General features: G+C 49.8%; 1 protein-coding gene across 1 annotated transcript in view; it reads right to left on the reverse strand.

Annotated features, from left to right (window-relative positions):
* Positions 1-10,056, reverse strand: part of EEPD1 (endonuclease/exonuclease/phosphatase family domain containing 1) — a 61,587-nt gene extending 51,531 nt beyond the window's left edge. Inside the window, exon 1 of the mRNA XM_021388113.1 lies at positions 8,913-10,056. Coding sequence (XP_021243788.1) covers positions 8,913-9,766 — 854 coding nt within the window. The 5' untranslated portion in view covers positions 9,767-10,056. The remainder of the gene's footprint in view (positions 1-8,912) is intronic.

Here is an 11,505-nt window from a genome sequence, read left to right on the forward strand (position 1 = left end):
AGCTCAGAGTGATCCTCACTCTGATACTCACCTGAATTATTCAGAATAGAGCTGGGTGTCCCTGCACAGCTCTGTGTTATTCCATGTAGACAGTCACTGCAACAGACCATAGAATCATAGAACGGTTTGGGTTGGAAGGGACCTTTAAGATCACCTAGTTCCAAGCCCCCTGCTACATGCTAGAGGGATATCTCCCTCTAGACCAGGTTGCTCAAAGCCTCCCTTAAATGCTTCCAGGGAGGGGTCATTCACAACCTCGCTGGGCAACCTGTTCCAGTGTCTCAATACCCTCACAGTAAAGAATTTCTTTTCAATATCTAGTCTAAATTTACCCTCTTCCAGTTTAAAACCATTTCCCTTTGTCCAGTCACTACATGCCCTTATAAAAAGTCCCTTTCCAGCTTTCCTGTAGGCCCCCTTCAGGTACTGACAGGCTGCAAGGCTGAAGAGCCCCAGCTCTCGCAGCTTGTCCTTGTAGGGGAGGTGCTCCAGCCTTCTGGTCATTGTTGTTGGCCCTCCTCTGGACCTGCCCTAACAGCTCCATGTTCTTCTTGTGTTGGGGGCCCCAGAACCGGACACAGTACTCCAGGTGGGGTCTCACAGGAGCAGAGCAGAGGGGCAGAATCACCTCCCTCGACCCACTGGTCACACTTGATGCAATCCAGCATATGGTTGGCCTTCTGGGCTGCAAGGACACGTTGCCGGCTCATGTTGAGTCCCATCAACCAACACCCCCAAATCCTTCTCCTCAGGGCTGCTCTTAAGCCATTCTCCACCTGACCTGTATCTGTGCTTGAGATTGCTCCCACCCAGGTGCAGGACCTTGCACTTGGCCTTGTTGAACTTCATGAGGTTGGCATGGGCCCACCTCTCAAGCCTGTCCAGGTCCCTCTGGATAGCATCCCTTCCTCCCTAGCACGTCAACTGCACCACTCAGCTTGCTGTCATCTGCAAACTTGCTGAGGGTGTACTTGATCCCACCGTCCATGTTGCCTAGAAAGATGTTAAACATCCCAACACCAACCCCTGAAGAATACCACTTGTCACTGGTCTCCACTTGAACACTGAGCCATTGACCACAACTCTCTGAGTGCTACCATCTAGCCCATTCCTTATCCAGCGAGTGGTCCATCTATCAAACCCATTTTTCTCCAATTTGACAACGAGGATATCATGCAGGACAGTGTCAAACACTTTGCATAAGTCCAGGTAGATGGCGTCAGTTGCTGTTCCTTTATCCACTGACACTGTAACTCTATCATAAAAGGCCACCATGTTTGTCAGGCATGACTTGCCCTTGGTGAAGCTATGTTGGTTACCACCAATCACATCACCTTTATTTTCCATGTGCCAACAAGCCCTGGAGCACGGTCCATGCAAAAATGCAATACCTGAGTAAGGGAAAAATACTAACAATACTAATACACTGGAGACTGCTGGATTCATCCCACTGCAGATGGAGCGTGTTTAATAACCAGAGTATTTCACCATTAGCATCTATAACAATATATTCTCAAATGTATTTTTCCATATGAATTAACTTTTCTTGTTATTACTAACGAACTGTTCGGCTTCTGGAACATCTGCCCACACAATGAGGCGCAGTCAGGGCAATCATTTTTTTCCAGTAATCTCTTCATTACCAGCTTCTACTGGTATTATTTCCATCAATAGTGGAAATGATAGTGCAGGGCTGAAGTCTTGCTCCTGCCCCTAAAACCTCCCCACTGTGAGGATGGAAATGAGGTCAGCAGCACTCATTCTCCCGGCTACTCTATGACACTTGTCATGTCTGAAAGCAACACCAGCCTGGAACAGAGAGTGGATGTGCTGCCCAAAAGAGGGGAGGGAGGAGAAGGCGAGACCTGGGCAAGGGGAAGCCAACCCCACCTCTGGCATGGGACAGCAGTGGCTTGGGAGCTCTCACCTGCACCTTGCTGCAGCCACTGAGCACTCAGATGCTCCATCACCAGCAGCAGGATCCTGCAATGGCTCAGTGCTTGAATCCCAGCTGGCACCATCCCCTCTTGTGAAAAAATAAAAATTAGAGAATCTGGAAACAAAGAAGCTACTGTGTTCCTATTTTTAACCACTATTATTAATGCTGTGCCACAGTTCTCGTCTCCATCACCCTACCACACAATAGTACTGAGAAACGACTGCAGCCTGTTGTAATTATTTCATGGCGACGCTGTGCCTTAGTATGTCAGCTTACACCTGCACTGCCACCAAGAACAATGCCACTTAAAAATAAGTAATAGGCATGCTATAATCTGTGTCCTATCAAATTCTCCCTGCCCATCTGCCTGAGCCTGGAGATTATTGTCTGGGCAGGGCACGCAGCAACTCCAGGCAGTGCTAATTGCAGGCTGGAGCTGCAGGGCCCTCCTCACACCACCACACAAGAACTGAGCTCCAGCAGCAGGAAGAGTGCAGCTGAAGCCCTAGAGCTCCCCTGAATGCCCCCGCCTCATGCAGATGGAGACAGCCCCAGCAGTGACCCAGGCCAGCGCCCGACCACAGAGATGGTCTTCTCCTGTCTGGGCAGGACCGAGTGGGATTCCGCCCATACAGTCCCACAGATTTGCAATATTTAATGGCCTTGTTTGTGGCCCCCTGGTTTGTGTTCCCCTTTTCCTGGTGAGACAACGGTGGCAGCATCTTTTGCCTTCACAAGTGCTCCTGTTGCTCTTTTTAAGCCGAAGCTACAAAACCACTGCTCCTGAGGCTGTACTGTTAGCTCCAAAACTGCAGAAGAGTCAGAGAGCAATCTAGATTTCTTCTCACAGGATGCAGCCCTGCACACAGGCACTATTCTGCTTCCTGCGGCTGGGTTGGGCAGCACAACATCTCTGAAAAGCTGAGCAGGATGAGGTCACAGCCCCGTGGGCCTTGAAGCAGGCAGAAGAACAGCGGGTGCTGATCAACTGCCACGAATCAGCCGATCCATTCGATATTTGCTGCGTGGGATACAGCAAGCCCTGCAGAATCTGCAGGAGTAATTTGGCAGCTCTGCTTTAGTAAAGTACCTGCAACCCGTAACTTGAATCCAGTGACGTGCAACAAACGGGCAGCAAAGCCCCAAAGGCGTGGAGTGAAACTATGCAGACATTAAGTGATGCCAGATGTATCGAGTACACATGTTGGAAATTTTATCCATCTGAAGTAAATGCTTGCCTCCCTGATCCATCCTGTTCCAGCTGGGATTTCTGGGACAAACTGCAGTGGCACAGTAAGATTAGAATAAAAGACAAGAGAAAATTTGGTTTTATTTTACATTGATGAACTGACCGTTAGTTACACTGCTCCTCCAGCCACATTCTTATCTTTAAAGGGGTACACTGGTAAAAGAGGCTGCTTAGATACCACTGCTCAGATGCTCAAGGAATGTGTTCAGATGCTCAATGATGGAAGTAAAGCAGATGCCCAGATCACCCTTTAAAAGTGACCCTGCTAAGCTCATATAGGCGGGGGGCAAAATAACAACAACTACACTAACACCCCAATTCTGCCACACCATTATTTTCATCCTCAGAAGTATCAGAAGGTACAAATTAATGGCATGACATGCCTCCATACTTCTACTGTTCATAAAAAACAATCTCTTTGCACAGTACCCCTAGAAGATACCATCTAAAAACCTCCTTTATTCTCACGTTTCTTCCTGAGGTAGCAAGAGGCAGGATTTCCTACACATTACATAAGGAGGGGAGGGTGTATTTGTTCTTTTGCAGTTAAAGACTTATTAGCACAGCCGAGTTATTTGAGTCAGGCCTCTTTCCTGCTCTTTTATTGCAGGGGAATTATTCTTGGCAGGGCCCCAGCATGGCATTAGCCTGATAGAGGAAAACCAAACAGACCCAGAAAGAGAGATGCAGAGCAGAGATACCTTGGGGCTCTGCTGGGTCACTGAGAGTCACAGTGACAGAGAGAAATAACAACAGCAGCCCAGTGCAGAGCCTCCGAGGCACGCAGGTATGGACACTGCTGCTACTACCGGACCCTGCTGCAAGCAGAAGCAAAGTTGTGCGTTTGGGGACAGGTTCCCCTCCCATTATTCTGAGTGCATCAAGCCAAACTGAAAATGACTGATTGGTTACAAAGCTAGGGGCAGGGGGCTCAAGTGCTCCGCAAGGTGAAACACAGACACCAACCTTCAGGGAAACAGAGCCAAAAGAGAGAAATCGCTGCAAGTACAAACCTTACATTGCTAACTCTATTTGTTACTCCATGGAAATTGGCACAGTGCATATTAAGGCTTTATTGCAGACCCTTTCTGCATCAGGAACAGCTAACTGTGACAAGATGGAACAAGAGCTGTGCTCTGTGCAACATGAGCCCCAGACCTAGCCCCCTGATGCCCAACCATCTTCCTACCATATGTACATTTTTTATTTAAAAAAAAAAAATTGGCTTTCAGATTCTCTGTCAATTTGACAAACACAACTACAAGAAAAAAAAAAAAAAGAGGTCTTCAAAAGGTTACTGCTCAGTATTAAAAAATATAACTTAAACCAGTTGGAAAACCTCCCCCAGAAAATGTGCTGGGAAATGTGCGCAGCTAATTGCTGCCCTTCGCTACCAGCAAGCTTTCAAGTAAGCAATTAAACTAGAGGATGCACCTCTAGCATGCTCTGTGCATCAGCTGGTGCTGCACGTACCTGTGTCATGTTTTGTGCTGCAGTCACACAGCAGGCGCTCCTGGCACGTACGAGCTAGAGAGCAATCACAGATATTGTGGCAGTCACGAGTAGTTCAGGTCATAGAACCAAGAATCACAGAATATCCCAAGCTGGAAGGGACCGACAAGAATCTCAGTGCCCAGCTCCTGGCTCCACACAGAACCACCTAAAGTTCAAATCCTGTGTCTGAGAGCATTGTCCAAATATTCCTTGAACTCCAGCAGCTTGGGGCTGTGACTACTGCTCTGGTGAGTCCGTTCCAGCACCCAACCACACTCTGGTGAAGAACCTTTTCCTAACACCCAATCTGAACGGCCAGGAGGGACAGGCCTGAGACAGGTACGGACTGAGAATGGAAAGAGTTCTTCCCCCCAGCGCAGACCTGAGGTAAGGGGATGATCTTCCTGGTCCTCTCCCGACCTCGGCCAGAAAAAAACATCTTCTCTAGGGCTGCTGGTCCTCCTCATGAGGAATCTCACTGCATTCTATTCAACCTCAATAGCCCATTACAGTCATGCCACCCTAACGCTACATTTTCTTGAGGTGAGTATAAACTGTTGATGACATACCCCAGCCCAAGGGTGGCTAGCAGCAAGGAAGGTCGGCTCTGCCCCCACTTTAAACAAGTGCCACATTTGCTGTACCATACCTGCAAGAAATACCGCGGGTTTGGGCAATTCCACCCACAGTTGATACTCTAATCCAATTTGTCACGCTCGCCTCCATGTTCATCATGTTAATCTCTTCTAAAATTACTCTCCAGTCCTCTGAATGAAAATACCTCATTCCTCCACTCCAAACAGTCATAAACATAGATCCTTGTAATGTAAGAAAGAGGGTAAGGGCATGGCTGTATTTCTCTATTTTTGCACTGCAGTGATGCATTTCAAAATAGCTTAGCAGTAGTAGTCATACTTACCGATTTGGTATACATTCCTCTTGCTGCTATTCTTAACAGATTTAGCACTTTTGGAAACGTGTGGAATATTTTTTTCTCCTCCTTCAGCAGATTACTCCATGTGAAGTTTGACCTTTCCTTGCTTTTTCTTTCTTTTTTTTTTTTTTTTTTTTTTTTTTTTGGTTTGTTTGTCTTAAATAAATGAGGGCACTCTTTCTTTCCCTTCCTGCAATACTGTTCTTTCAGTGCAAAACTGCCCAGGGCTTGAAGAAAGCCTCATCTTCCAGCCTCACCTGGAAATGAGCAGTAATTTTCCCCATTGCTAATGCCTGAAAGAAGAAACCCAAGAGGTCGCAAAGTTATGTGAATTGGGGATGAAGAAAAATTAAAAAAAAAAAAAACATTTAAAAGCACACAAAAAAAAAAACCCAGCCTTTCAACGAAAGCGCCCGTTCAGAGATCTACAGCTCAGATTAAGATTATTCACTGTTCCTTACACATTATTTATGACTATCTTCTTGACTTGCTGTATGTTCTTGGGTTTAGAAAGTGAGAGGAGGCAGGCTGTCACACAGGAGCCACAATGCCACCAGGCAGCCCCCGAGACCGCATAGGGCTGCATGACTTACGTACGTGTGGACAGCAGAGCACAAAGTGCATTAGCAAGCAGGCAGCACACTCACGAGCTAAGCTGTCAGGCTAAATAGACTTCAGATCAACCTGGAAAAGCTTGCTGCTGAAGTTTCCAGCTATGACCATCCACTGAGCACCTTAAGCACACGCCTTGTGTAGCACACTGATTGTGCTGGGCTGAAGCACTGGGAAGCCCCATGCAGCAGCGATGTGTTCCTGACTAAAGAAGCATAGGATGAGTTTTCCTTGCCAATTATCAACTGAAGGCAATTCACCTGGGCAAAGATTAGTTTGCGGGCCATTTTATCAGCTTCCAGGGTCTGTAGCTAGGGGACCATGGACTTCACATGCAGGGGAGGCTGCTTCTGATCTCAGAAAAGCCTCTTATAGCTGCAAAGCTCCACAGACCTCAGCAGCACAGCACGAGCAAGAGGAAATTCCTTCCTGCTGCTCCCTGAGGTGCTAAATAAGACTTTTCCCAACGTATACATTTTTTTCCTGCATGGTGTTGATTTTTCTGGTTCCGCATTTACTTTCCCAGGAAGCTTTCACGGGTCTGCCTGTGGATGTACATCACTCACTCTTTTCTTTCCAGCTTATCAGAAGTGCGGTCAAGTACTGAAAACAACTGTACTGTGCGTATTTGTGCAATTAAATGGACCAAGAAGAAAAAACTACTTGTATCGAGCTCTTTCAGAGTTTCAGAGAGAGTGTTGACACCACTTAGTACTATCGAGTCCCTGCTTGCCTAGGTTGGATAGAAAGAAAATAACATGCAGGCTAAAATCAGAAACAAAACTGTTGTAACCACACTCTGCGGGCACAGCGTGCAGCTTGGGCCAGGGCAGGCTTATGTTATAAGCCACTTTCTCTGTCTTTTTCATTAGGTGTATTGTTTTGGATTGCGCTTCTCCCCCAGTAGTGCTGAAGATGCAGAAGTAAGGGGCACTTAACACTTTACCAGAGAGGGCCCTAAGGTAAATAAATAAGTAAATAGAAATAGAATAGAAATAAGTAAATAAGTAAATAGAAATCACCAAAGGCACTTTTCTTTCAGAACTAGAACCCAACAATCCTAAGACTGGCGGGATGAAGAAATGGATGCTCCCCAGCAGCAATACCTGCCCTTGACACCCAGCTCCATGAGACCTCATCCCCAGGACCACCCCAGCCAGCACAACTGGAAGAGCAATCACTGAGGAAAGAGGGAGGTGTGGGGTGTCTGAAATAGCAGCACGGCCAATGAATGCTGAAATTGCAACATCTGACTGCTCCTAGCTGGACTCTCAGCTCCATTTTGGCTGCTGTGTCGTCGTGCTGGAGGCTGATGGATGTTTCCTGTGCCAGACCATCGAGTGCCCCCATACCACATAGCAAGCAGGGGGAAAGCAGCACAGAGAGGTGTCCCTGAGCGGGGACACTGTACCACAATACCAGATGCCAAAACACTGTTACCATCTTTCCAGCGTGCCTGACCTCTGTGACCACATGGACAACAGCCATCATTCAGCATGGCAGCTCGTTTCCAGGGAAGGAAAGGGCTCTTGGCACCACCAAGTGTAACAGTTTGTCAGCATTTCCTTTCCCGCCATCATCTCAGATTTAGAAGTCTGAGAGTTACCCTACTAATTTCCAGCTGGGATTTTGAACAGAAGCCGGAGAGAAAAGCAAGTTTCCCAATGCCACAAACTAAACAACAGATCAGCTGGGACAGATTTAACATGTGGAAAGGAGAGGGCAAAGTTACAGCAAAATCCTCACTGCGTTCTTACAGGGAGTTTAGCAACGAAGTGCTTTGGAAAAGAGAAACCCCAGCACTGCTGTGTAATTACCTTACAAAAACTACTCTTGGCTTTGCAGCCGTGAAACCGAAGTACCAGACTAGTTCATTTCAAAGGTCAGCTTGGCCACTGACCACATCGCAAACAGATCTTGCTCGGTGTCCCTAAACCCAGCGAAGTCTGCTCTGGCTGCCTGCCTGCAGGAGGGTTTCAGCCCTGCCCAGCAGATGCCCTGCCACCAGCACACAGCGAAGAGGCAGTGGGTCATATCAGCATGGCATGGGGACAATCAAGGCATCTGCCCCACAGTATGTACTCCTGCAATGAGCAGCTTCTCCAGCTTAGCAAATACCCAGTGATTGCTTGCTCATTATTGACCTGTGTCACCCTCATGAGATGAGCTGTGGCATTCCATGTTCATTACACAGCCCAAGCCTTCCTGCATGCTCTAATGTCTTTTGATCTCCCCCGTAACGAGGAGCAGCCCCAAGGCAGAGCAGACTACAGCCCCAACACGGAGGTTAAAGAGGTCACAGCCCCAAGCAAAACTTTTTTGCTTCAGGTAGCAAAGAAAAGTATGTGACTTGTTCAAAAGGCTCTCACCCTTTAGAGAACCAATCCTTGACCATGCCAGCAAGCCCTAACTGGCCCACTATGACCAGCCATAATGGATAAGCATAAATACACATGCACTTCACCAGGTGGCTCACCACTTGTCAAGGACTTCAGCAGATTTATCAAGAGACGGTCACTATACCCCCAGCATCAGCACTCAATCAGGGATCCATCCCAAGGAGTGGGAATGGAAGACAAAAAGGTACAAAGATCACAATGGGACACTACAGCACCTAAAGCCCAGAGGTACTGATCTGTGATCCCACAGGACGCAGGTTCAACAGGACAAACGCTGCCTCTTACCTGTTCTCCAGCAGCGTCATGCAGATGACCTCCCGCACACCCGGGTTATTGGCTTTCTCGATGGAGCAGCTCTGCAGGTTCCACGTAGCCACCCTCAGCACAGGTCTGCCATCCCTCAGCCCCCCAAACATCTCCACGGAGGGGCGAGTGGAGATGATCTGGGTTGGGCCCCCAGGGGGAAAATCCAAGTCCTCACTCTGGAGGCTCAGAGAAGTGGGGCTAGGATGAGGCTTGGCTGTGAAGTTGAGGCCGCCATTGGTGTTCGTTGAAGGGGGTCGGGACCTCTCTGCAAAAATCTGATGCCGGATTTTGTCTAGGAAGGAGGAATTGATGCAGTTCATCCTCACCAGGTCCTCGATACTTTTGAAGGGCCCGTGCTCCTTCCGGTAGTCCACGATGCTGTTGGCGATCTTCTCGGTGATGCCGCGGATGCTCATGAGCTGTGCTGGTGTGGCGGTGTTGATGTTGATCTTGGTGGCGGACAGGTGGTGCTCAGAGGCCGGGTCCTTCCGCAAGGAGCTGGGTGAGTGCTGCGCCGAGCTGCCCTTGCTGCTCACGCAGATCTCGAACTTCACCTGCTCCAGCTTGGCTGCCCCCACCCCGCTCACCAGCGCCAAGTCCTCCACCTTCTTGAAGCCGCCGATGTATTCCCGGTACTCCACGATGTTCTGGGCCACCACTCGGGTGACCCCGGGCAGAGTCATCAGCTCTTCCTCGGTGGCCGTGTTGATGTTGAGCCTCTCCTGGTTGACCAGGATGTTGCTGAAGTTGCACGCCGCGCTGAACTTGCGGCTGTGGCACAGGTCGGCAGGGTCCCGCGGGATGGAGCGGTGGCAGCCCAGGTTGCCCCCCATCTCACCGCCGCCACACAAGGGCGCTGCCGGAGCCGGGGCGAGCCGAGAGCCCGGGCCTCATGGACACCGCGGCGACCGCCGCTGTCTGAGGACAGAGACAAAACGCGCTCAGACAGCCCCTCAGTAGCCCGTCCTTCCTCCTCCTCCGAGGGCCACCAGCGCTCCGCAGCCGTTCACCGGACAGCACGGAGAGCCCAGCGGAGCGCTACGCGCCCGCCCCAGCCCCGCGCCCCCAGCCCACCGCGCGGCTCCTCCTCGCTCCGCTGCCGCCCCAGGCGCCCAGCGCTGCCCGCTCCCCGCCGGCGGGAGTAGTGGCTCGGCGTGAGCTCCCGCCCCTCGACCGGCAGGAGGGGCCTGCCGCATCGCACCGCCTCCCGGGGCGGGCCGAGCCCGCGCCTGGCTTGGGGAGCGGAGCGGGGCTGAGGAGCGGAGTGGAGAGGGGCTTGGGCACGGCCGTTGGTGGGGTCTGGTGTTCCCAGCCCGCACCTGAGTTCCCAGTGTGGGGAGGGTGCAGCACTGCTAGGAGTCACGGCGAAGCATAAGTTCTCTTTCAGTCCTAATGAGAGCCCCGTTAGTGATATGCGCTGGCTGTTTGTTGCTTCGCTGTGCTTTCATACTCCGGGATAGTCTGCTCTCTGCGGTATGGGTGTTTCAGGCTGTGGGCACATCTCCAACCAGAGTGCTCCACAGACTGAAGCTCTCCGCATACTGCTGGGAGCATAGCTCTGCCTCAGCCAGTTGTCCCCAGTCTGCTGCGTTTCCCTAACACAGCACCGCCGTCCTGCCCCGAAATCCTTGTGTACCATCTCTGTGACTGAGCTGGCTGTGAAGAAACTCATTTTCTGCCTGTGCTGGTGAAGCCCCCGAGTATTCAGCCGGCTGCCGCACTCTGCCCCGTGCTGTGCTGGCAGCAGAGCTGTAGCCAAGTGAGCTTGGTGGAAACCAGCTCGGCTGTGCCCACACAGGATCGACTGCAATGTCAATGAATCCTACACATCATCGGTGGGTGTAATTAAAAGGAAGGGGGAGGAAAACTGAAAGGAGAATGTATGCTTGCACATGCCAGCTATGCACCCCGATGCTGACAGTACACATACATTCATTCCTTTTACCCAGAGAGAACACGGTGCATGAGTGTTTGCAGTGTGAAGACTCCTCATTGGCACTCTCATTAAAATTAAGCAGCTTGCAACAGTGGCTTAAACATGCATTTTCCGAGCTGAATTAATGAAAAATATCTGGGTTCACCTGAAATAAAAGGCTGAATTTGTGCAGCTTCTTGGATAAAGGGAAGGGGAACATAATGTGAATAAGGGAGTGGGAGCTGCATCAGACTTTTAAGTTGCACATGGGCACTGCTGCTTTGACATTTGCAGTAGATATTCTGCTGCAGATCACACATTTCTCTACTCTTTGCTTGAGCAATAGAGTTAGCAAATTATCATTACTGGAATGGGTACTTGCTGCATTAGGGCACTGGCTCTTTGCTGACTGCTGGAGCGGTGAAAGTGCTCGCTTAGGTGATTAAATGCTTCCCTGTCTGCTGCAAAGTGCTCTGTGCACTGCGATAACAGTGGCCAATGCAGCAGAAGTCATGCTGGGCCTAATTCTGCTGGGATGATACTAGCGCAGAGCTGGAAACAATTAACCACTCAAATGAGTATTCTTTGCAAGGCAATATTATTACAGTAATAGCTCCACAAGCTGTTCTCTCGGTGGAGAACATATTCTTCTGCTTT

This window comes from Numida meleagris, chromosome 2 (genome assembly GCF_002078875.1).
Source record: "Numida meleagris isolate 19003 breed g44 Domestic line chromosome 2, NumMel1.0, whole genome shotgun sequence".
Classification (NCBI taxonomy): domain Eukaryota; kingdom Metazoa; phylum Chordata; class Aves; order Galliformes; family Numididae; genus Numida; species Numida meleagris.